The following is a 27,069-nucleotide window of genomic DNA, read 5'->3' as shown; positions in this document are numbered from 1 at the left end:
AATGTTAAATTGACAGTCAGGAATGACAACTGAAGACACCCTCAGCTTTCACTTCAAACCCTGAAATCTCAGGCTAGAAAATAACTGAGACACAATGCTAGTCTCCTTTTGAATCTCAGCTTCCAAATGAGCCCTGGCAGCCTCTCTAGCAATCCAGGCTGAGATACGGCCATAAGTACCCAAGACATATCTCATCTCTCCTAGGCTACTGACACCCTCCAATGATGTATGAGATATGTCCTGGCAGGGAAAGGTATAACAGCAATAACTTTTGAAGTGATTTTTTTTTTGTGTGACTCTCAAGGGGGGTTTACACGCTACGATATCGTTAATGTTTTATCGTCGGGGTCACGCCGTTAGTGACGCACATCCGGCGTCATTAACGATATCGCAGTGTGTGACACTTTTGTGCGACCTAAAACGATCGCAAAAGTGGCCAAAATCAATGTTGTTCCTCGTTCCTGCGGCATCACACATCGCTATGTGTGACACCGCAGGAGCGACGAACATCTCCTTACCTGCCTCCACCGGCAATGAGGAAGGAAGGAGGTGGGCGGGATATTACGTCCCGCTCATCTCCGCCCCTCCGCTTCTATTGGCCGCCTGCCGTGTGAAGTCGCTGTGACGCCGCACGACCCGCCCCCTTAGAAAGGAGGCGGTTCGCCGGCCAGAGAGTCATCGCAGGGCAGGTAAGCCGTGTGACAGTGGTGCGCGATTTTGTGCGCGACAGGTATCGATATGCCCTTGTCACACAAACGATGAGGGCGGGTACGCACTCTAACGATATCGGCAATGATATCGTAGCATGTAAGGCCCCCTTTAGACTCTTGTAATGTTCTGGATTATTTTTTTTAACCTACTCAACTTTACAATGTTTCTTAAGGTCATTGAGGTTTGTGACCATTCATTTATAGGCAACTCGCTTAAGATCCCACATCACAAATTCAATTGGGTTGATGTCTGGACTTTGACCAGGCCATTACAACACAATTATTCTTTTCTTTATTCACCCATTTTGATGTAGATTAGCTGGTTGTGTTTGTGATTATTGTCCTATTTCATGATTTAATTTCAGCCAAGCTTTGGGGCGGCTTTGCACACTACGACATCGCATGTGCGATGTCGGTGGGGTCAAATCGAAAGTGACGCACATCCGGCGTCACTTGCGATGTCATTGTGTGTAAATCCTAGATGATACGATGAACGAGCGCAAAAGCGTTGTTATCGTATCATCGGTGCAGGCTCCGACATTTCCATAATGCCGGTGCCGCGACAGGTACGATGTAGTTCCTCGTTCCTGCGGCAGCACACATCGCTGTGTGTAAAGCCGCAGGAGCAAGGAACATCTCCTTACCTGCCGCCGGCGTCTATACGGAAGGAAGGAGGTGGGCGGGATGTTTACATCCTGCTCATCTCAGCCCCTCCGCTGCCATTGGCCGCCTGCCGTGTGACGTCGCTGTGACGCTGAAGTCCCGCCCCCTTAGGAAGGAGGCGGGTCGCCGGCCAGAGCGACAGTCGCAGGGCAGGTGAGTGCATGTGAAGCTGGCGTAGCGATAATTATCGCTACGCCAGCTATCACAAGATATCGTACCTGCGACAGGGGCGGGGACTATCGCGTGCGACATCGCAGCATCGGCTTGCGATGTCGCAACGTGCAAAGCCCGCCTTAGTCTTTGGATAGATGACCTCACATTTGCCTCTGGAATACTTTGGTATGCAGAGGTCCACTCAATAACAATAAAATGCCCAGGGAAACAGGCCTTTATGGTTGAATTATTGCTATGGACCACTGAGGACCACAAACAGTGGTCTGTACTGTGGGCTGATCAGTCAAAATTTTTGATTTTTGGTACCAACCTCCATGTCTTTGTGAAATGCAGAAAGGATGCATGGGTTTCACATGTGTGGCACCCACCAAGAAGAATGGAGGGGGAGGTGTGATGGTGTGGGGGTGCTCTGCTGGTGACACTCTTGGTAATTAATTCTAAAGGAAACGTATGGTTAAACTGCATTTTGCAAAGACATGCCATCACATGCCATAATTTGTGTAGCAACAGAACAATAATCCAAAACAAACCTCCAGACTATGTAAAGGCTATGTGATCAAGAAGGAGAGCATAGAGTGCTGCATTAGATGACATCAGGGCTGGCGTCTCCACCCGGCGCACCTGCTTCAGCTGGATGTGCGTCTGAGGGCATACATCCTGCTGAAATGCATTGTTGCACAGAGACCTGTTGGGTCTCTGCACTGTAAATGTGCCCATTATTTAAAGAAATTAATATTCACCGCTCTCCACACCCATAATCCTGCCCACCTCTCAGCACTAAAGCCAGCCCCAAGAGGTGGGAAGAATTATGGGTATGATGAACAGTGAATATTCATTCTCTTTAAGGCTATGAGCGCACAGTGCGTTTTTCGCGGCGTTTTTGCGCGTTTTTCGGGTGCGTTTTTGGCCTCAAAACTGCATGACTTTGCTTCCCCAGCAAAGTCTAAGAGTTTTCATTTTTGCTGTCCGCACACATCTGTTTTTTTTACCTGCGTTTTTGAGTTAAAAAAAAAAAATGGACATGTCAGTTCTTTCCTGCATTTTTCTGCGTTTTCCGCCCATTCAATGCATTTGAAAAACGCAGCAAAACGCAGAGATCAAAAACACAGCAAAACGCAGCCAAAAACGCACCAAATCGCAGCATAAACGCATGCGTTTTTTGATGCGTTTTTTCAACGCAGGTGCGTTTTTGTGCGTTTTTAGCGGCCAAAAACGCACAAAAACGCAGCGTCAAAAAGACGCAGTGTGCGCACATAGCCTAATAGCAGTACACATGATCATCCAGCAACCAGTTTACTGCATCTGCTGGAAGATCACATGTGCTCGCTATTAAAGAGAATCAATACTCACTGCTCACCATGCCCATAATCCATGGGAAGCAGTGAAAATGCCGGCAGCTGACGTCAGTGTAAGTGGGCATGCATGGCAGTGGCATCATGCGCTGCATCACTTATACGCTGAAGTCAGTTGCCGAATTCAGAGGAGGACACTGTGCATTGGGGGAGCTGAGGGAAGGTGAGTATAATAATTTTTAATATATACCAGGATGGGCCCATATATACCAGGATGGGTTCAGGATGGGTTCAGAATGGGGCCATATATACGAGGATGTGGCCATATATACCAGGTTGAGCCCATGATGAAGGCCATATGTATCAGAATGGGGCTATATATACCAGGTTACTTAGTTACATAGTTACTTAGGTTGAAAAAAAGACCTGGGTCCATCTAGTTTAACCTTCCTCCACCAGTTCTACATTTGGTCACTAAGTCATTTATAACCAACAATGTTTTAAATATTTTATGTACTGAGGAAATCATCCAGCCCTTTTTTAAAAGCTGTTATAGTATCTGCCATTACTACCTCTTGTCGTAGGGTATTCCACAGTCTGACCGCTCTAACTGTAAAGAACCCTTTCCTATTTAGCTGCCGGAATCACTTTTCTTCCACTCACAGTGTATGCCCTCTTGTCCTTAGTATTGTATTTGGAAGAAATAAGTCATGTGCCAGTCCTTTATATTGACCACACATGTATTTATACATATAAATGAGATCTCCCCTGAGACGTCTTTTTTCTAAGCTAAACATATCTAACTTTTTCAACCTGTCATCATATCGGAGGCCTTCCACCCCTTGTAGTAGTCTAGTTGCCCGCCTTTGAACTGACTCTAACTTCTGAATGTCCTTTTTAAAATGTGGGGCCCAAAACTGGATCCTACATTCCAGATGTAGCCTTACAAGTTGGGATCACGGGACCTAAGGTTGGGGCCATATATACCAGGATAGCCCCAGGATGAGGGCCATATGTACCAGGATGGGGCCATATATACTAGGATGGAGTCATATATACCAGGAAGGGAAATAAATCATTGTAATAATAATGGCCAACCAGCTATCTACTTTGTCTGGGGGCATGGCAAGCTGCATCATGTATTATGGCATATGAAACAATGTTTTCTGGCAGAATGTATTAAAGCTTGATGTGTAATGGCATGATATACTGGGTGGGCCATAAGTATGCATATACCCTGATAAAAATGGAAGTGGTTGCTGATATCACCTTACAATTCGTGGCATATTAGTACAGTCATGGCCAAACATTTTGAGAATGCTACAAATATTAATTTTTACAAAGTCTACTGCTTAAGTTTTTCTAATGGCAATTTGCATATACTTCAGAATGTCATAAAGAGTGATCAGCTTAACAGCAATTACTTGCAAAGTCAATATTGGCTAAGAAAATGAACTTTAACCCCCAAAACACATTTCAACATCATTGCATTCCTGCCTTAAAAGGAGCAGCTAACATTGTTTTAGTGATTGTTCCATTAACACAGGCGTGGGTGTTGATGAGGACAGGGCTGGCGATCAATCAGTCATGATTAAGTAAGAATGATACCACTGGACACTTTAAAAGGAGGCTGGTGTTTCGTATCATTGTTTCTCTTCAGTTAACCATGGTTATCTCTAAAGAAACACATGCAGCCATCATTGCTCTGCACAAAAATGGCCTAACAGGGAAGAGTATCGCAGCTACGAAGATCGCACCTCAGTCAACAATCTATCGCATCATCAAGAACTTCAAGGAGAGAGCTTCCATTGTTGCCAAAAAGGCTCCTGGGCGCCCAAGAAGGACCAGCAAACGCCAGGACCGTATCTTAAAACTGTTTCAGCTGCGGGATCAGACTACCAGCAGTGGCGAGCTAGCTCAGCAATGGCAGCAGGCTGGTGTGAGTGCTTCAGCATGCACTGTGAGGCGGAGACTGCTTGAGCAAGGCCTGGTTTCAAGGAGGGCAGCAAAGAAGCCACTTCTCTCCAGAAAAAACATCGGGGACCGACTGATATTCTGCAAAAGGTACAGGGAGTGGACTGCTGAGGACTGGGGTAAAGTCATTTTCTAAGATGAATCCCCTTTTCGATTGTTTGAGATATCTGGAAAACAGCTTATTAGGAGAAGAAGAGGTGAGTACTACCACCAGTCTTGTCTCATGCCAACTGTTAAGCATCCTGAAACGATTCATGTGTGGGGTTGCTTCTCAGCCAAGGGAATCGGCTCACTCACAGTCTTGCCACAAAACACAGCCATGAATAAAGAATGGTACCAGAATGTCCTCCAAGAGCAACTTCTCCCAAATGTCTAAGAGCAGTTTGGCGCCCAACAATGCCTTTTCCAGCATGATGGAGCACCTTGCCATAAAGCAAAGGTGATCACTAAATGGCTCATGGAACAAAACATAGAGATTTTGGGTCCATGGCCTGGAAACTCTCCAGATCTTAATCCCATTGAGAACTTGTGGGCAATCATCAAGAGACGAGTGGACAAACAAAAAACAACAAATTCTGGCAAAATGCAAGCATTGCTTATGCAAGAATGGACAGCTATCAGTCAGGATTTGGTCCAGAAGTTGATTGAGACCATGCCAGGGAAAATTGCAGAGGTCCTGAAGAAGGGTCAACACTGCAAATATTGACTTGCTGCATTAACTCATTCTGTCAATATAACCTTTTGGTACTCATAATATGATTGCAATTATATTTCTGTATGTGATGTAAACATCAGACAAAAACAATTAAAAACCAGAGGGCAACAGATCATGTGAAAATATAATTTTGGTGTCATTCTCAAAACTTTTGTCCATGACTGTACATAGGAGGGGCCAAACATTTGAGGCCAGATGATGCCCATGACGCCCATCTGCAAAGCTGCTATTTTTTAATTCAACTTTACTTTTTTCAATGGGAAGGGGGTCATGTAACACATCAAACACATAGAGAATTGCAGAAAAACAATGGTGAGATAGTGTGGCGCCCCTGAGGCTTCCGTCGCCACAGGAACATTGCACCCCATCCAGCGGTGTGATGTCCCATCCTGGGTAAGGAAAGGAGTGAACGCCGGTCCACAGGCAAATCTACACTACACCCATTGTTAGGTACACACTGGGACCAGGGACAGTGGCAGCAACCCTCTCATGCTGCATGCTGGGAGGGGCCGTAAGAGCCATCCCTGCTCCTATAGGGTACAGCTTGGCAACTGGGGAGGTGGGAGGAGCCACCCCAGAGCAGACAGAGAGAGGAAGGTCAAGTGTAGAGAGTTGAAGTTGGAGAGGGAGGAAGGAGGAGGAGGTCTGCGGGAGGCAGACGAGAAGGAGAAGCAGAAAGAAAGCTCTAGTCAGACAGGAGCTAAGAGAAGAAAGTGACGCTTCCTGGTGAAGAACCTGGGACTCAGAGGGTCCAGGTGACACCAAGTAGAGAGAAGAAGGGATTCCAGGGCCACAGATAGCTTTTGAGCTGGTGGCTTGTTCCACAGGAACATCGGTGGAGGGATCAAGCTGCAACAGGGGACGGTCACTAGAAACCGGAGGAGTGGAAAATCATCTCCAACAGTAAAAACCGAGGCCCAGGGAAAGTTGCAAACTCCCCGGGCCACAGCCCACAGCAGAACCTCTAGAAAGGGGGTAAAACATCCGACAGGTGAGCCCCCGGCCCGGAGGCTGTAGTGGAGGCCGAGCCAGGTTCATCCAGCAAGGGCAAGGCTTAAGGAGACAGCTGAAGACAGAGACACTTTAGAAGAGGGTACCGGCTTTCATTCCAGGATCTACCCAGGTTTGGCGGAGGTCCCTGACAGTGGGTTCCAGCCGCCCAAAGGCACCAGTGTGCTGCAGCCTAGGAAATGTGAGAAAAGACCTTGGAATTGCACCCTCTGGTGTTGTCTCAGTTATTGTCGCCTGCATAGACTTCCATCACACCATAGACTCTTACAAACACCAACAGTGTCCCCGGGGCACCGCTCCACCTGTGGGGAGCAGTACCACCATTGCTGCCATTCCATCACCCCGGAGGCCTCCTACAGCAGCGGCGGCTTAATAGCCGCAAATCACAGGTGGCGTCACGACAAATACAAACTTTAATCAACCCCACTGAAGCCATATTTAATTGACACCCACCAGGGCCACGGAGCCGGGCCCCGCCACCACTGACGACCGCCGGACTAGTCCGGCCCGGCACCGGGTGTCCCATAGCCCTGGGGTGGGCGAGTCAATAATTTTTAACGTAGCTTTATTCATTATCGAGTTATTGACACGTTTGTGACATGGAACAACGACAGTAATCCACTAAAGGATGTGCTCAAAATGCTGCTCATTGTGTTGAATTGTCAACGTGATTCTCTTCTCCCACTCGACACACCGAGAGCAATACCGCAGAAGAAATGCTACCACAGGCCTCCTGTATCCATTGTGTCAAGTGCCCAACATCCTGGATCCTGGATCTGAGGTATTGCTCTGCTGTTGTATTCCCCATATTAAAATTGTCTCTGATGTTTCTGTGTGTGCGTGTATGTATGATGTGTATATCTATGTAAGTGTATGTGACTGTGTATATATTTAAGTCTGTTTATATGTATTTTTGTGACATTGTCTTCAAATATGTATATGTACGCATGCCTGTATGTGTATGCATCTGTGTACGTGCGTGTGCATGGGACCCACTGATACTTTTTCGCAAGGGGCCCACGAAAACCTGGAGTCAGCCCTGGATGACATGGCCTCCACAGTGAGATGGCTTAGGATGAGTCGGAGTACAGAATTAAGGCAAAGCAGCCAACGAGTGATCAGCACCTTTGGAAACCCCTTCAAGTCTGTTGGAAACCATTCCAAGTCACAACCCGATGAAGCTGCGTGAGAGAATGCCAAGAGGTGTAAAACTGTCTTCAGAATAAAAGAGGGGTATTTTGAGGAATCTAAGCTTTACGGCATATTCTGGTTTGTTTCACATGTGTTTCTTGTTTCCATATGTGATTCTTTAGGGTGTCGCTGCCTTTAATCTTAGTGTGCAACGTCCACATTCCAATAAGAACAAGCAAAACCATTGTATAAACAGGTATGTCCAAACTTCTGCCCGGTACACTATGTAAAACCATAAAATGTCCTGGCAGACTGAATATGCTAACGCTAAGATAAAGAGATTAATAGTACATGGTAACGTGTCTGGTGTTTGCGCAAAATATCAGATGCGATACACAAAAATGCTTCATGAATGACTTTGCATCCAGATTAAGGCGCAGCTATCAGGACAATGTATGAGCCGCTCACAATACCAGTATAAATCATGGTATGACATTGAGACCGAATGACACAGGTCACTGAGAATTTACAGTTTTGTTTTTATCAACGGTAAGTAGAAGGCAGTGTGAAGATCTAGATGAAGATGAAGATGATTTATACAAAGAATCACTTGCCTGGTGAACACCGTATATTAGTGATGAAAACTGCTGGTAAAGTAACAGACAGTAAATCTACATTGGAGCTAAGGCGGTATTCACATTCGTGTTAAAGCCTCTGTTGCAGATTTTGTACATTACGGTATATAAAGTCAGAACAAATAGTGCAGTTTCCCTACTATTCCCTATAAAATGAAAGAATGCAATGTATGATGGAAAAGGCTCTTACTTTCTTAAAGGGAACCTGTCACCAGATTAGGCGACTATATGCTGCGGCCACCACTACTGAGCTCTTATATACAGCATTCCAGAATATTGTATATAAGTGCCCAGGCCGCGCTGTATAACGCAAAAACCTCTTTTATAATACTCATCTAGGGGGCGGTCCTGTCCAATGGGTGTCGCTGCTCTCTAGTTTGGCGTTTCCTCTCTCCAGTCTGGCACCTTCTCTCTGTTTCGATCTCCGTCCTCCTTCTACCCAGCCCCTAATGAGCATTGTGGTCCTGCGTAGGAGCACTTTGATCTGCACTGCTGAGGACAGATCAAAATACTGTAATGCGCAGGTACGAGGAAAGGTTAAAAGACTGCTCGCGCATGCGCACTATAATTGTTGATCTGCCCTAACCAGGGCAGATCAGAGTGCACCTGTGGAGGGCCTCAATGCTAGCTAGTGTGCACGATGTAGGATGCATCATGAACACGGGCCTCAGAACAGGAGGAGGCCAATTGCTGCAGAGAGGAGGCACCGGACCGCAGAAGAGAGGCACCGGACCGGAGATCAGCAACACCGATCAGACCGGACCGTCCCCCTAGGTGACTATTATAAAAGTGTTTTTTACGTTATACAGCGCAGACTGGGCTCTTATATACAGCATTCTGGAATATGGTGGTGGCCGCAGCTTATAGGGACCAAATCTGGTGATAGGTTTCCTTTAACTGTAGAAGCATCTAAGCTGAAACTACTTCACTTTTTAGTTTCATCATTTTGATTCATTTATGGGAGGAAATAAAGGAAAGGAAATAAAGCGCAAACACAAAACCTACGCAAAAGCATAAGATAGTTAATCCAGTGAAAGTGAAGATGAGCGCATTGACGACACGATGGCAGCACATATGACAAGTGCAGGCAGCCCTGCTGAGCAGATGAGGGGCTCTTGAAATTCCATGAAAAGGCTTTTAGTTATTGCAGTAACACTTGAATAGCGCCAGCTGTCTATCACAATGTACAGGGACCCTTAATGCTGACATCGCATCTTGTGATCTCTCCTTGTATGTCTTACACGCTACCTGAATCTTTTTAGGAATTTTCAACTTTCAAAAAGTTTTTAGACATTTTAACCACACCCTATGAGATCTTACTCTCATTTTGCAAGTAGAGTAACAGTGCACGTTTTCTGCTCCCCAGGAGGAAAACCTGAAACAGTGGTGAACTTTCCCAAGAGTGACTGGCCGACCAAGATTACCCCAAGAGAGCAGCCACGACTCACCAAAGAGGGCACAAAAGACCCCACAACAATATTCAAAGAACTGCAGGCCTCACTTGACTTAGTAAAGGTCAGTGTTCATGACTCCACCATAAGAAAGAGACTGGGCAAAAAGGGCCTGCATGGCACAGTTCCAAGACAAAATCTACTGCTGAGTAAAAAGAACATAAAGGTTCGTCTCAGTTTTGCCAAAAAACATCTTGATGATGCCCAAGAATTTTGGGAGAATACTGATGAGACAAAAGTTCAATGTTTTGGAATGTGTACGTCCCATTACATCTGCCGTAGAAGTAAGACAGTGTAGCACCCCTGAGGCTCTGGCCGCTACAGGGTACTGCAACTGAGTTAAGGAGCAGTATCTATCTGGGGTAAGTGACAGGTGGTTTGTCGGTGCCTTCCCCACAGGGGAGAGTGGACTGGGGTGGGCAGGGAGAGTCAGCCATCCAGTAGTATGGAACTTCCCGGTCACCAAGACAACCACTGGGGGGCGGGTACCTCATGGGGTATAAGAGGAGGTAGCCATGACACATAGTGAGCTTTGCTGGCGGGACTTCCCCTGAGACCAGACTGGGTGCAGGAGAGCTGGGATGACACACAGCTTATCTTTCCGTTGTGGAGCCTGGGGCTTGTGAGCTGGAGTTCAGCCAAAGTTCCTTCTGCCAGTCACTTGATAGTGAGGACAAACAGGACATTGAGGCTATGTGCCCACGTTGCGTCCTGTCCCTGCAGAAATTTCTGCAGCGATTTGAACAGCACATGTGCGCTTCAAATCGCTGCAGAAACACTGCGTAATGAATGCAGTGAGAAGCCGATTTCATGCGCTCTGGATGCAGCCCCCACCATAGACAGAGCAGGACCTGCATCCAAAGCGCATGAAAGAAGTGACATGTTGCTTTTTAGAACGCAGCGATTTGGCAGTATGCAAATCGCTGCGTTCTAGAACGCAACGTGCGTATGGATTATGCACAATCTTCATAGATTGTGCTGGGGACGCAGGACGCATGCAGTTACACTGCAGTGCAGAACGCAGCATAACTGCATGCAAATACGCAACGTGTGCGCATAGCCTTATACTGACACCGGTAACCACCTGGAACTTGCACTGGATAACCAGAGACTTATCAGCAGTGAACCAGGACAATCTCAGGCAATCTCCTAACCAGTGAGTAAACACCTGAACCGGAGCTCTTGCCTTGTTTCCATTATTTACCGGCGACGCCGTCCCATGCTCCGGCACCCACTGCCCACTATCAGCCAGGCGGCCACCCTCCTGGGGCAACGACTCCGCCTGTGGGGAGTGACTCCATCTTGGCTGCAATCAACATCGACCCCTGGTGAGAAGAACCCTGCAGCGGGGCCCTCTACCTGGCCGCACTCCGCAGGTGGCGTCACGATAAAAACTTTATAACTATTCCCCTGTAAATAAAACCCTTTTTAAAGCAACCCCTAGGGTCACGAAACCGGGCTCCAGCCATCACACCCGTGACACTTCCCCAGCAAAACCAGGCCCGGGACCAAGTACCCCGTAGCCCTGGGGCGGAACAAAAGCATTTCAGAAAAGGAACTGTGGCGCCCCTGAGGCTTCCGTCGCCACAGAGATATTGCACCTCAGCCAGAGGTGTGATGTCCCATCCTGGGTAAGAATGAGGTCATATGCTGGTCCACAGACTAAACTTACACACACCAATTGGTAGGCATACACTGGGTCAGGGATAGTGGCAGCAACCCCCATAGATGTATTCATGGGGCCGTAAGTCCCATTTCTGGTCCCAATAGTGTGGGTGGGGCCTAGTCAGTGGGTGTGTGGGAGGAGTCAGAAAGTGTGAGTAGATAAGGCAACCAGGAAGTTCAAGTTGAGTCAGTCTGTGAGAGGGAGGAGGAGAGAGAGGTAGTTACCTCAGGAGAGTGAAAGAGAAAAGAAAGTGACAGAAAGAAGTTCCTGGTGGAGATCCTGGGGTCTAGTTAGGCCCAGGTGACACCTAAAGAAAGAGAGAAAGGACTCCAGTGCCACGGAAGGGCATATTCCTCATAAAGTAACACCGAAGGCCGAGGGTGGTTGCAAGCGCCCAGGGCCACAACCCACCACAGATCCCCGGTGAAGGGAGCAACATACAACTACGGTTAGCCCCCTTTGTACAGGCCCTGTGGTGGAGGCCGAGACCAGTTCAACTAATAGAGTCAAGGCTAAGAAGACAGTCAGGAAAGAGACACAGGAGGGGTGCACCAGTATTGACCTCTGAACTACCCGGGATCGGCGTAGGCACCTGACAGTGGATCCCAGCATACTGTGGGCAACCGGTTTGCTGCAGCACCAAAACCAAAACAGTGAGTAAAGATCTTAACTGCAAGCCCTGTGTTGTCTGCTTTATCCTGCACTGCACCTACAACACCATAGACTTTACCAAGCACTAAAGGTTGCCCCGGGGTACCCGCTCTACCTGTGGAGAGCAAGAACCACCTCAGCTGCCATAACATCAACCCCAGAAGTCCCTTCCAGCAGCTGCGGCTCCATAGCTGCAAATTACCACAGGTGGCGTCACGAATCTTATATAAACTTTATTATCATCACCTCCCCAATATCGCCACTTTTAATTGACTCTACCAGGGTCACGGAATTGGGCCCTGCCACCGCTGACTACCCCGGACTAGTCCGGCCCGACACTGTGTCAGGTAAGGCCCTGGGGTGGGCGAGTCAGAACATCATACCAACAGTAAAATATGGTGATGGTAGTGTGATGGTCTAGGGCTGTTTTGCTGCTTCATGACCTGGAAGACTTGTGGTAAATTAATTTTGCTGTTTATCAAAAAATCCTGAAGGAAAATGTCCAGCCATCTGTTTTTTATGTCAATCTGAAGCACAATTGGGTTATGCGGCAGGACAATGATCCAAAACACACCAGCAAGTCCACCTCTGAATGACTTAAGAAAAATAAACTTTAGATTTTGGAGGGGCCTAGTCAAAGTCCTGACCTTAATCCGATTGCGATGCTGTGACATACCTTAAAAAGGCGGTTCCTGCTCAGAAACCCTCTAACGAAGTTGAATTACAGCAATTCTGAAAGGATGAGTGGGCCAAAACTCCTCAAGAGCGTTGACTCCATTGCTAGTTATCGCCAACGCTTGATTGCAGTTATTGCTGATAAGATTAGACCAACCAGTTATTAGGTTTAGGGGGCAATCACTAGTTCACACTGAACCCTGTAGGTTTGGATTTCGTTTTCCCTTAATAATAAAAACCTTCATTTAAAAACGCATTTTGTGTTTTCTTGTGTTATTTTTGTCTAATATGTAAATTTGTTTGATGATTATTTAAGTGTGACAAACATGGAAAAGAATTAGAAATCAGGAAGGGGCAAACACTGTTTCACACCTCTTTATAAATGAGGTTGCCTCTGAGGTGTCTTAGTTTCCTAATTTCCTTAGTTTCCTAATTTAAACAAGTTTTTCGACCACTCTTCATAGAAGAGAACTTCCATCGCATGTAACAATGTAGTTGTCTGATTGGAATAAACCTTCCAGAAGTTCTGCATTTAGGAGATTTTCCAACTCTTCCCGAAGGCTGCAAGTTCACCTGTCCTCTGGGACCATCTCCAAAGTTTTGGGAGAATTGGAAAATATAGTTTGAATTACTTTTGTCTGACTTAAAGGGGTGGTTCACTACTCTGCAATAGTGGCCACATCTCTGTAAAACTGATAGGGAAGGCTTTTTCTAAATACCTTGTTCAGCCAATTCTGCCTGTGAGCGGCACTATTGTGGCCCGTTAATCCCCATGAAGTGACCCCCGGGTTCCGTGACCTCTGGGATCCGATGATGTCACGTCAACTTCCTGTTGACTTTACTCCACTGAGGCCAACCCCAGTCTTCTTGAGTTGTCGGTGGAGTTTCTCTGTTCATCACAGCCCAGCATCGCTCCTGCTTGCGGCGCTCTGCAGTGAAGGAGAGAGCACGCGCGAGATGCTGGGCTGTGATGAGCGGAGAAACTCCAACCACAGCCCAGTCACTCAGGAAGACTGGGACCGGGCTCGATGGTGTCAAGTCAACAGGAAGTTGACATGACATCATCGGATCCCAGAGGTCACGGAGCCCGGGGGGGTGTGACTTCATGGGGATGAACGGGCCGCAATAGTGCCATTCACAAGCAGAATTGGCAACAACAGGTATTTAGAAAAAGCCTTCTCTATCAGTTTTACAGAGATGTGGCCACTATTGCAGAGTAGTGAACCACCCCTTTAAGCTAATAGCTCATTTACCAAAGTAACATCCATACAGTAACATGGATTTTTTCAACTGTCTGCAGCTTTTAACATTAAAAATCTAGGGAGCCATAAACATCTACGTTGTGCTTTAAAATGAATTCCCAGGGCTACAGGCATATTTATTGGCCTGTGTAATGTATTAGACTTATTCTCTGGAAATAGAGCTGTAGATGGTGGGTGACAAACAGATGGGAGGAAATTTAATTTATTGCTTTAATATCTCAGTGCAATAAGCAAACCTGCCTTTCATTGAGACATTAGTAAAGATGCATGCTTGGACAAGATTCTTCCAAGAACCGGCGTAGACGGAGAGGCAAGTCGATAATAGCAGATAAGGGTATAGTGGCAGACTTAATAAAACTCACAAATGTGAACTGATCCGAGCAGCCTCTCTATTCTCATGTAGAAGACCTGCAGTCTAGAATAGCGAGGCTTAACAAGACATTAGCCCAGGATTCAGGCATGAAATGTACGGAGTAGTCACTTTCATGGTATGCAGCCATTAGAAACACATTAAATAGGAACTGATTTACACGTTTCTCTGAACCAATAGGGCAATTGCTCATTGGTAACATCCATATCAAGTAGCTGTCAACATTTTAGCTCAATTTTGGCTTTGGGCCCATCACTAGGAGGAGCACAGGACCCTACTGCACATTGTTTCATTATTGACTTCAATGTGTAAAGTGTAAACAGTACTCAGTAATCTCTTAAGCTCCCCCTAGTGGTGGCCACTGGTACACAGAATGTTGCCATTTGATTATATCTATGTAGGTGGTTTTGGAAGACTGTTTCCATAAAACGAAGCTCTGGATAATCACTATAAACATACGTAAAAATGAATTATAATAGAATTGTTCACATATTAATGTTAAAAAACAACCAAACATCTCTTTTTGCCTCTTTATTAACATTTTATTTTCTGGCAAAAATTAACCTTAAAGGGAATCTGTCATCATGTTTTTGCTATGTAATCTGAGAGCAACATGAGATTGAGGCTGAAACCTTGATTAAAGGAATGTGTCACTGATTAGGCTGTGTGCTGTTGTGTTTTATCAGCAGGAGTTGACTATTGCCTGGACTAGGTGCCCAAGAGAAGCCCTGGTCCAATCACACCCCCAGCAATGAATAGCAGCTTACTGTCTATATACAATGTACATAGGAAGCTGTGGTGTGGGCGGGGTTAGATTTCTGAGCTATGCTTTATGCTACATTTAAAAACTTTGATTGTGTCACAACTTCGGCACCCAGTAAATTAAGTGACACATCAGTGGAATCAGGGTCTCTGCACCTACATCATGCTCTTCTCAGATGCTGACAGATTCCATTTAAGCAGAAGTGGCAGAGCACTAGGAGGTGCAGAGACTCCAGTTATACAATGGTCCTCATGCTTGATGTGTCTTTAAAGCTTTCTACAGATTAATCTTTCTTTACCTTTTTTCCTCTGTCTCTGCATATCATTAGATTACTGGCACAAGATGGTCAACTTTTCTTTTTTTTTTATAATAAACAAATAAAACAAAAACAAAAATAACAACTCCTTCACCCCAAAAAAAACCATGATTTCATAATACTCTATCAGGAGATGTTTATACTATACTTGGCTCTATGGGGCCACCCAGTGGATGGAATAAAGATTGCAACACTGGCCGGCACAGACAGAAAAGGGCCCCTGTGTAAAAACAGTATACCGGACCTTTTCAGTCCAAATACACAATTCCATCTCCTCTGGTAGAAATAGCTCCCTTACTCCTGGGCCCCGGTGCGGCTACACAGGATGCACCAATGATGCAGTGCCTTGCGAAAGTATTCGGCCCCTTTGAATTTTTCAACCTTTTCCCACATTTCATGCTTCAAACATAAAGATACAAATTTTTATGTTATGGTGAAGAATCAACAACAAGTGACACAATTGTGAAGTTGAACAAAATGTATTGCTTATTTTAAAATTTTGAAAAAAGTAATAAACTCAAAATTGGGGCGTGCAATATTATTCATCCCCTTTACTTTCAGTGCAGCAAACTCACTCCAGAAGTTCATTGAGGATCTCTAAATGATCCAATGTTGTCCTAAATGACTGATGATGATAAATATAAGCCACCTGTGTGTAATCTAGTCTCCGTATAAATGCACCTGCTCTGTGATAGTCTCAGGGTTCTATTTAAAGCACAGAGAGCATCATGAAGATCAAGGAACACAACAGGCAGGTCCGTGATACTGTTGTGGAGAAGTTTAAAGCCGGATTTGGTTACAAAAAGATTTCCAAAACTTTAAACATCCCAAGGAGCACTGTGCAAGAGATCATATTAAAATAGGAGTATCATACCACTGCAAATCTACCAAGACCCGGCCATCCCTCAAAAATGTCATCTCAAACAATGAGAAGACTGATCAGAGATACAGCCAAGAGGCCCATGATCACTCTGGATGAACTGCAGAGATCCACAGCTGAGGTGGGAGAGTCTGTCCATAGGACAACAATCAGTCGTACACTGCACAAATGTGGCCTTTATGGAAGAGTGGTAAGGAGAAAGCCATTTCTCAAAGATATCCATAGAAAGTGTTGTTTAAAGTTTGCCACAAGCCACCTGGGAGACACCAAACATGTGGAAGCAGGTGCTCTGGTCAGATGAAACCAAAATCAAACTTTTTGGGCACAATGCCAAACAATATGTTTGGCGTAAAAGCAACACAGCTCATCAGCCTGAACACACCATCCCCACTGACAAACATGGTGGTGGCAGCATCATGGTTTGGGCCTGCTTTTCTTCAGCAGGGACAGGGAACATGGTTAAAATTGATGGGAAGGTGGATGGAGCCAAATACAGAACCATTCTTGAAGAAAACCTGTTGGAGTCTGCAAAAGACCTGAGACTGGGACAAAGATTTGTCTTCCAACAAGACAATGATCCCAAACATAAAGCAAAATCTACAATGGAATGGTTCACAAATAAATGTATCCAGGTGTTAGAATGGCCAAGTCACAGTCCAGACCTGAATCCAATCGAGAATCTGTGGAAAGAGCTGAAAACTGCTGTTCACAAATGCTCTCCATCCAACCTCACTCAGCTCCAGCTGTTTGCAAAGGAAGAATGGGCAAGAATTTCAGTCTCTCGATGTGCAAAACTGATAGACACATACCCCAAGCGACTGCAGCTGTAATCGCAGCAAAAGGTGGTGCTACAAAGTATTAACTTAAAGGAGCCAAGTAATATTGCACGCCCCAATTTTCAGTTTTTTATTTTTTAATCAAAAGTTTAAAATAAGCAATAAATTTCATTCAACTTCACAATTGTGTCCCACTTGTTGTTGATTCTTCACCAGAACATTAACATTTTTATCTTTATGTTTGAAGCCTGAAATGTGGGAAAAGGTTGAAAATTCAAAGGGGCCGAATACTTTTGCAAGGTACTGTATGTCCGTCCCTGCATCGCAGGCTGTCAAGAGTTTTTCTAGCATCCCATGATGTTGTATTAAATTTAATCATGCAAAATCGTAAGTCCTTACCCAAAGTGAAGAATAGGTTAAGGTGGACACCTCTGTACATTAAAATGTAATGTAAGATGATACATGTTGTGTGTGTTTGAAAGGGAATCTGTCAGCTACAAAAACAAATAATGCTATTTTCCTCCAGATATAGTTGTAATCTGTAGGTTAAAGCACTTACATCATACTAGGCTGGCTTACTGGAGAACTGACAACATTTTAAGGGAACCTGTAATGTTCCCAAATTATATTAACCTGCAGATATTGTGTTAATCAGCGTGTTAATATAAATCTAGAGCTGTGTGGCTGCCACACTAAAAGCTCGGCTACAGAGCTAAATGAAGTTTATTCCAACCAGCAGTCTTTGGCTTTCAGTCATTGGGGCGCAGCTGCTGTACCTTCATTCTGTGCTCAGTGCACAGTGAGCAGCAGCTGTACTCGCACCCCGGTACTGACAGCTAGATCTGTACTGATACACTGCAGAGCCAGCTGTCAATTTGTGCAGGGATGTGGTTACAGCTGCTGCTCACTATGTATTGAGCAGTGACTGAAGCTGCAGTGGTCCGCCTCTTTGACTGAAAGCCGGAGGCTGCAGTTCGTAATGAAGTTAATTTACTCCTGGTAGCCGGGTTGATTTACTCCATATCTGCAGTTTAATAGTGTTTGGGGATGTGACCAGTTTCCTTTAAAGGACTGTCAGCACAAAATGACTGTTCAAACCAAGTACAGGCACTCAGTGCATCATGGTGGTCATAAACATTTGAATACACCTTCCCAATTGCTTGTTTTTCTTCTATCTCAACCCCACCCCATCCCTCCGTCTCTTTAGATTGTCAGCTCGGGCTTCATAGAAACAGAGAAGGGAGGAGATACAAGTGCATCTTGTGAATCTCCCCCAAATTTTTGAATGGTCTTTTCTTAATCCTATCAAGGCTGCAGTTATCCTGGTTGCTTGTGCACCTTTTTCTACCACACTTTTTCCTTCCACTCAACTTTCCATTAATATGCTTGGATACAGCACTCTGTGAACAGCCAGCTTCTTTAGCAATGACCCTTTGTGACTTACCCTCCTTGTGAAGTGTGTCAATGACTGCCTTCTGAACATCTGTCAAGTCAGCAGTCTTCCCCATGATTGTGTAGCCTACTGAACCAGACTAAAGGATCATTTTAAACACTTAGGAAGCCTTTGCAGGTGTTTTGTGGTAATTATTCTAATTTTCTGAGATAATGACTTTTGGATTTTCATTGGCTGTAAGCCATAATCCTCAATATTAACAGAAATAAACACTTGAAATAGATCACTCTGTAATGACTGAAATAAATTAACTTTTAGATGATAGTCTAATTTATTGAGATGCACTTGTAGATAGAGCTAGAGTCCCTTTAAATGCTATTTACCTACACATTGAATGACAGCCTGCTCTGCAGTGTGTGTGTGTGTATGTGTGTGTATGTGTGTGTGTGTGTGTATGTGTGTGTATGTGTGTGTGTGTGTGTGTGTGTGTGTGTGTGTGTGTGTGCGCGCGCGCACAAAGCAGGCTGTCAGCCAATGTGACTGTGAGTAGTTACAGCGGACTCATTGTGCAGTGAGCAGTGACTGTTACAGTCCCTTGCACTATCTAGATAACTGGAGGCAAGTGGCTGCAGGGAAAATATTACTTTACTTTTTCCCTGTTGCCACTCTTCCAGTAAAGCAGTCTTAAATGCTATTTTCCTGCAGATTTCCACTATAGGAGCAGGTAAACCTCATTATTGAAGCTGACAGGTGACATAGTTCCATAGGTTCATTTTCTTATGTATGATTCTGGAGAACAGTAATGTTTAAAAAATAAATTTGGTGATAAAACATTAAGACATCTCACACTTACATTTTTTCATACTTCCGATTGAGATCATAGCCTGGCCAGTCCAAGTAGCACACGTCTCGGCCCTGCATATAGTCCACATCTGCATAATAGCCCAGAGGAAAGGCCATGCAAAAGGAGAAGCCCCAGATGACACAGATGACAATTTTAGTGGCGGTAGCAGAAAGCCTTGGCTTGAGCGGATGGATAATAGCCATATACCTGGGAAAGAATACAGATATAGGTAAGAAGTAACCCTAAACATGATCATTACATTGTGTTGCTGACAGATTCTGTATTATAGGGGATCTGCCAGCAAGTTTTTACTACCTCATCTGAGAGCAGCATGATGTAGGCAAAGAGACCCTGAATCCAACGTTTTATCACTTAGATTATTGAATGAAGACACAATCAGACTTTTTAGATTTAGCATGTACAAGAGCTCAGAAAGCTGCCCCAGCCCACCACAGCAGGCTCTCCATATATACAATGTCTATTAACAATGAGCTGCTAATCTTAGCAGGGAATGTGCTGGTCTTGCTGACCTAGTCCTGCAATGATAATCTTCAGAAGCTAAAACCAACATACCAGGTAAAGAATAGCACACCGTGTGAAAAGAAACACATTGCTGAAATCTGGAGCTTCTATAATTCATAGCATGTGAGCTCACATTCACTTTATTGGGTACAGATTGCTTCTTGCTTTGAACAGGTGCGCAGTTTTTTATCCTCCAGCAAAAAGGTTTTCATTTTAAAATATCACTTGCTTCCAGGCCCGCTGATAATGCTCATGAATATTCACTGCACCGCGGACCCGGAAGCAGCAGCGCCGGAGACATCAGCACTAGGGACAGTGGTGCCGGCGACAAGTGAGTAAAAAGCTCTTGCTTTCCGTGTGCTATCATGGATAGCACAAGGTGAACACTAATTTACCAAAATCACAACACATGAATGAGCCATACGCACTTCCAACACACCCATGAAAAATACGAACGTTTTTCACAGAAGTGTGAAAGGGGCCTTAGAGACACAGCTATATCAGGAGAACTATACCACATTTCTAATTGGAGGTATTTCGTAATAATATTATTATTATTATTATTATTATTACACCTACTATATATTGGGATAGGGTCTTGGGGATGAGAATACCCCTTTAACACATGCGCAAGCATCTCAGGCCAGAAGTTGTGGCTTGGTGTTCATTTTAGGCCATGGTGGCTTGGTGTATATTTTAGGCCATGTCAGCTTGTTGTTCATTTAAGGCCATGGTGGCTTGGTGTTCATTTTATGCCATGGTGGCTTGGTGTTCATTTTAGGCCATGGTGGCTTGGTGTTCATTTTAGGCCGTGGTGGCTTGGTGATCATTTTAGGCCATGGTGGCTTGGTGTTCATGTGGCGCTACCCCCAATGCTGCATGCTGGGGGGGCCGTAAGACCCATCTCTTCTCCCATAGGGTGGGGTCTAGCAACTGGGTGGGAGGAGCCAACAGCTAGATAGAGCAGAGACAGGAAGGTCAAGTTCAGTTAGTAGTTAGTTGAGAAGGGAGAGTGAGGAGTGAGGAGTGAAACAGAGAGAGAGGTTGAAACCTCAGAGCAGCAAGAGAAAGTGAAGCTTCCTGGTGGAGACCCTGGGGCCCAGCTAGGCCCAGGTGACACCACAGCAGAAAACTACAGAAAGGATTCCAGGGCCACTGCAAGGCTCTCAAGCTTGTGGCCTGTTCCACTAAGTCATCGGGTGGAGGGATCAGGTTGCATACTGTTAGGGCCAGATGGACGGGCAGACCCGGGAGGTGGATCCACTGGGCCGAACTCCCCGATGAGGGAAAGGAGTCCGGTAGCCGGAGCACTTTAGGTAGCAGGACAGTCCATGCACTGGAACACAATGGAGAAGTCCCTGGGACCACGAGGTCACTGATGGTGGTCCGGGTGACGGAGCTCAGGTTCGGAAGCCGTGATGATGTCAGGCGGGGTCCGGAACCGTTGGAGCGAGATGACGGGTCACCGCAGGGAACCGAGATGGTACGGACTGTCAGGATGGCAGATGGGCAGCGTTCGGGGTTCGAGATACAGCAGGACCGGATGGCGATGCAGGATCGGCTCTAGAAGACAGAGAGGTAAGTATCTCACAGAACACAAGGAGACCTGACTCCTAGCTTGGGAAAACACGAAGAACAGGCCCCGCTCCCTTGGACATTAACCCCCTTTATACCCTGTACCTGTGTGCATCATTTCCTGTCAGTGGACACTGGCCCTTTAAGAAAGGGTCAGTGACCGCGCGCGCGCCCTAATGCGCATGCGCGCGGCCCGGGTGCCAGAAGCCAGGGCAGGAAGCTGAGAGGAGGACGCAGCAGAGCCGGCCAGGGACTGGGAAGCCGACGGGCGCCGGGAGCGGGGACCAGGAGGCCTGGGAAGCGCGGGCACTGGAGGCTGAAGAGCGGGGAGCGTGGCAGGTGAGCCGGGGAGCGGAGCAGAGGACCCGGGGAGCGGAGCAGAGGACTCGGGGAGCGGAGCAGAGGACCCGGGGAGCGTGACAGTACCCCCCCCACGCCCCCTCCCCGCAACCGGGACAGGAAGGCACGGATCAGAGGAGTGCCCACGTTCTCCCTGGGCTCCCAGGACCTATCCTCAGGACCATACCCTTCCCAGTCCACCAGGAAGAACTGTCGACCTCGTACGGTCTTCATGGCCACGATATCCCTTACCGCATAGATGTCATCCTGAGCAATAGGAGGAGGAGCCGGACTGGCGGCAGCGGAGAAGGGACCAAGGACAACCGGCTTGAGCAGAGAGACGTGGAAGGAGTTGGGTATCCTCATCGTGGCCGGGAGCTGTAGTTTGTAGGAGACCTCATTGATCTTGCCGAGGACTTTAAACGGTCCGATGTAGCGAGGTCCCAGCTTGTAGGATGGTATCTTCAGTCGGATGTATTTGGAAGCAAGCCAGACGAGATCTCCCGGAGAGAAACACGGAGGATCCAGACGTCTCTTGTCCGCGTGTCTCTTCATCCGCAGGGATGCACATGCAAGGGAGGCCTTAACTGAGTCCCAAATGGTTGTAAAGTCACGGAGTACTGCATCAGCAGCAGGGATGTCCGAGGAAGAGGATACAGGCAATGGGACAGACGGCTGAAGTCCGTAGACGACATGGAAGGGAGAACTGGAGGAGGACTCACTGATGTGGTGATTATGGGAGAATTCAGCCCAAGGAAGAAGCGTGGACCAATCGTCATGATGGGCGTTGACGTAGTGTCGTAAGAAAGAGGTCAATATCTGATTGACCCGTTCCACTTGGCCGTTCGACTGAGGGTGGTAGGCCGAAGAAAAGTCCAGAGTCACTCCCAGATGTTTGCAGAGAGCCCTCCAGAAGCGGGAGGTGAACTGAGTTCCTCTGTCGGACACTATGTGTGATGGAAAGCCATGCAAGCGGAAGATGTGATGTATATAGGTGTCCGCGAGTTCCTGGGCAGAGGGTAGTCCAGCCATAGGAACGAAATGGGCCATTTTAGAGAACCGATCCACCACGACCCATATGACTGTGTGTCCGGAGGACAATGGCAAGTCCGTAATAAAGTCCATCGCTATGTGTTGCCAGGGAACTGAGGGTATGGGCAGAGGCAGAAGACGGCCATATGGCAGGTGTTTGGGAGTCTTGTTCCTGGCACAGGAGGAGCAGGCAGAGACAAAAGAGGCGACGTCCGTGCGAAGAGATGGCCACCAGTAATGACGTGCAATCGCACTCCATGTTCTTTTTTGACCTGCATGACCGGCTGTTTTCGAGGCATGGCCCCAGTGTAACACTTTTTGCCTGTCAGTCTCAGAGACATAAGTCTTCCCAGGCGGTATCTGGGCCAGGGTGACAGGAGCCACCGGAATGATCTTGCTAGGGCAGATGATGGGTTGGGATGTCTCTTCCTCCTGCTCCATGGGCATGAAAGACCTAGACAAGGCATCAGCGCGTACATTCTTGTTCGCGGGTCGGAAATGGAGCTGGAAGTCGAACCGGGCAAAGAACAAGGACCACCTGGCTTGCCGTGGGTTCAGTCGCTGAGCAGTCCGCAGGTATTCCAGGTTTTTGTGGTCCGTGTAAATAATGACTGGGTACACAGCTCCTTCCAGAAGATAGCGCCATTCCTCCAGAGCCAGTTTGACTGCCAATAGCTCTCGGTCACCGATGGTGTAGTTGCGTTCAGGCGCTGAGAAGCTCTTGGAGAAGAAACCGCATGTCACCATCTTCCCGGAGGAGGACTTCTGCATGAGCACTGCTCCGGCTCCCGAGGAGGAGGCATCCACCTCCAAGGTGAACTGGCGGTTTAACTCTGGACGGTGGAGTACAGGAGAGGAGGCAAAGGCTCGCTTTAGAGAGCCAAACGCGGCGTCGGCCGCAGGTGACCAGTCCTTTGGATTAGCCCCCTTCTTGGTCAAGGCGGAAAGAGGAGCAGTCAGGGCCGAGAAGTGAGGAATAAACTGGCGGTAATAGTTGGCGAATCCCAGAAAGCGTTGGATTGCCTTCAGTCCAGAAGGAGGAGGCCAGTTGAGAACGGAAGAGACCTTCTTTGGATCCATCTGCAGTCCGGTATCGGTGATGAGGTATCCCAGGAAGGGGAGAGAAGACTGTTCGAAGACGCACTTCTCGTACTTGGCGTACAGACGATTCTCTCTCAGTCTTTGTAGAACCAGTTGCACGTTCTCTCGGTGGGTCTGGAGGTCCGGAGAGAAGACAAGGATGTCATCCAGATATACCACCACACAGACGTAGAGAAGGTCCCGGAACACATCGTTCACTAATTCTTGGAAGACTGCTGGTGCGTTACACAGGCCGAAGGGCATCACGCAGTATTCATAGTGCCCATCGCGAGTGTTGAACGCGGTCTTCCATTCATCCCCTGAGCGGATACGGACCAGGTTGTAGGCACCCCGAAGATCCAACTTGGTGAACACACGAGCTCCTCTGAGCCGATCAAACAATTCGGGGATGAGCGGCAGGGGGTACTTGTTTTTTACGGTGATTAGGTTCAATCCCCGGTAGTCTATACATGGGCGAAGGTCGCCCTCTTTCTTCTTTACGAAGAAGAAGCCTGCTCCAGCAGGAGAGGAGGATCTCCGAATGAATCGCTTAGCCAAGCTCTCTGTGATGTATGTAGACATGGCCCTTGTTTCGGCTGGAGACAGTGGATATATCCGTCCTCGAGGTGGTGTAGTTCCCGGGAGCAGGTCAATGGCACAATCGTAAGGACGATGTGGCGGAAGTACTTCGGACTCCTTCTTATCAAAGACGTCCACGAAGGACCAATAGGCTGAGGGCAGTCCCGGTAGGGACTCGGGAACCAGAGGTCGCCGGATAGGTTGTATGGTCTTCAGACAGTTCTCATGGCAAGAAGACCCCCATCGAGTGATATCACCAGTGCCCCAGCTGACTGAAGGCTCGTGTGTCCGCAACCAAGGAAGGCCCAGCAGGATTTGATGTGACATATGTGGGAGGACGTAGAGAGCGATGTTCTCGGTGTGCAGAGCACCGATACGCAGTTCAAGCGGCTTGGTGATCCAGGAGATGGTGTCAGAGAGGGGTCTCCCATCCACAGAGGCAATCACAAGAGGTTTGGCGAGTGGAGTAACAGGCACCTGGTACTTGTCCACCATGGCCTGCTGGATGAAATTGCCTGCTGCCCCCGAATCGAGGTACGCCTCAGCCGTAAACCGCGTCTCTCCCGTTGTCACTTGCACAGTCCATGTAACTGGGTCTGAGAGAGTCCCAGCACCTAGGGTGGCCTCTCCTACCAACCCTAGGCTTTGAAGTTTCCCGGCCTCTCTGGACAGGCGCGTAGCAGGTGTGTGCCCTCTCCTCAGTAGAAGCAGAGACCCTTGGCGAGCCGCTCTGCTCGACGTTGTTCAGACTGTCGCACACGGTCGATCTGCATGGGCTCATGGACGGAGACACCAGAGGCCGTTGACTGGAGTACGGCGGGCTTCTGTGGAGGAGAGGAATGCCTTACCGGACGTCTCTCACGGGACACCTCTTTGGACCGCTCCTGAAAGCGTATGTCCACTCGAGTCGCTAGGGTAATCAGGGCGTCCAGGGTGGAGGGTACGTCACGTCCAGCCAGCTCATCTTTGATTCGACCCGAGAGTCCTTCCCAGAAGGCGGCTGTTAGGGCCTCGTTATTCCACCCGAGTTCTGAAGCCAAGGTGCGGAAACGGATGGCGTATTGACCCACCGTCAGAGTTCCCTGACGTAACCGGAGAAGAGATGAAGCAGACGCGGAGGCGCGTCCGGGTTCGTCAAAGGTGCTGCGAAAGGCCTGCAGGAACTCCTGGAGGTTCTTGGTCATAGGGTCCTCCTTCTCCCACAAGGGGTTCATCCACGCCAGTGCCTCGCCCTCTAGGTGAGACATGATGAAGGCGACCTTGGCTTGGTCGGAGGCAAACAAATGTGGCAGCTGCGTGAAATGGAGGGAGCATTGGTTTATAAACCCCCTGCAGGTCTTGGGATCTCCGGCGTACCGGGGTGGTAAGGCCAAACGCAGTCTGGAAGCATCCGAGGAGGCTGCCACGGGAGCGGGAGCCGTGGATTGACTAGTGGAGGCTCGGGATGTTGAAGACGTGACTGCCGCTTGTAGCGTGGTCAGGCGGGTGTCCACGGAAGTCATAAAGTTCAGCATGCGGGTCTGGACTTCACGCTGGCGTTGGAGTTCCTCATGCAAGGCCGCTAGTGCTTCGGCGGGATCCATGGCCTGTTCTTACTGTTAGGGCCAGATGGACGGGCAGACCCGGGAGGTGGATCCACTGGGCCGAACTCCCCGATGAGGGAAAGGAGTCCGGTAGCCGGAGCACTTTAGGTAGCAGGACAGTCCGTGCACTGGAACACAATGGAGAAGTCCCTGGGACCACGAGGTCACTGATGGTGGTCCGGGTGACGGAGCTCAGGTTCGGAAGCCGTGATGATGTCAGGCGGGGTCCGGAACCGTTGGAGCGAGATGACGGGTCACCGCAGGGAACCGAGATAGTACGGACTGTCAGGATGGCAGATGGGCAGCGTTCGGGGTTCGAGATACAGCAGGACCGGATGGCGATGCAGGATCGGCTCTAGAAGACAGAGAGGTAAGTATCTCACAGAACACAAGGAGACCTGACTCCTAGCTTGGGAAAACACGAAGAACAGGCCCCGCTCCCTTGGGCATTAACCCCCTTTATACCCTGTACCTGTGTGCATCATTTCCTGTCAGTGGACACTGGCCCTTTAAGAAAGGGTCAGTGACCGCGCGCGCGCCCTAATGCGCATGCGCGCGGCCCGGGTGCCAGAAGCCAGGGCAGGAAGCTGAGAGGAGGACGCAGCAGAGCCGGCCAGGGACTGGGAAGCCGACGGGCGCCGGGAGCGGGGACCAGGAGGCCTGGGAAGCGCGGGCACTGGAGGCTGAAGAGCGGGGAGCGTGGCAGGTGAGCCGGGGAGCGGAGCAGAGGACCCGGGGAGCGGAGCAGAGGACCCGGGGAGCGGAGCAGAGGACCCGGGGAGCGTGACACATACAGGGAACGGTCCCTAGAAACAGGAGGAAGAGAAGTCATTTCCAAAGGTGAACACCGAGGCCCAGGGTGGTTGCAAGTGCCCAGGGCCACATCCCACTGTAGAACTCCTGGGAAGAGGGCAATGTTCCATCCAGGCAAGCCTTCTTGTCCAGAACCTATAGTGGAGGCCAAGACAGGTTTATCCAGAAAAGTCAAGGCTTTGAAGATAGCCGAG

The 27,069-nt window shown here is 47.9% G+C and overlaps 1 protein-coding gene across 2 annotated transcripts in view; it reads right to left on the bottom strand.

The window, feature by feature from the left end:
- TACR1 (tachykinin receptor 1) overlaps positions 1–27,069 on the bottom strand; it is a 425,739-nt gene that overhangs the window by 154,537 nt on the left and 244,133 nt on the right. For both annotated transcript variants that reach the window (XM_075346141.1, XM_075346140.1), the window contains exon 2: positions 19,362–19,559. In XM_075346141.1, the coding sequence (XP_075202256.1) occupies positions 19,362–19,559 (198 nt within the window). The remainder of the gene's footprint in view (positions 1–19,361; positions 19,560–27,069) is intronic.

This window comes from Anomaloglossus baeobatrachus, chromosome 4, assembly GCF_048569485.1.
Source record: "Anomaloglossus baeobatrachus isolate aAnoBae1 chromosome 4, aAnoBae1.hap1, whole genome shotgun sequence".
Lineage (NCBI taxonomy): Eukaryota > Metazoa > Chordata > Amphibia > Anura > Aromobatidae > Anomaloglossus > Anomaloglossus baeobatrachus.
The sequence above is the reverse complement of the archived record's forward strand: the minus strand, read 5'-3'. Positions and strand labels throughout refer to the sequence as shown.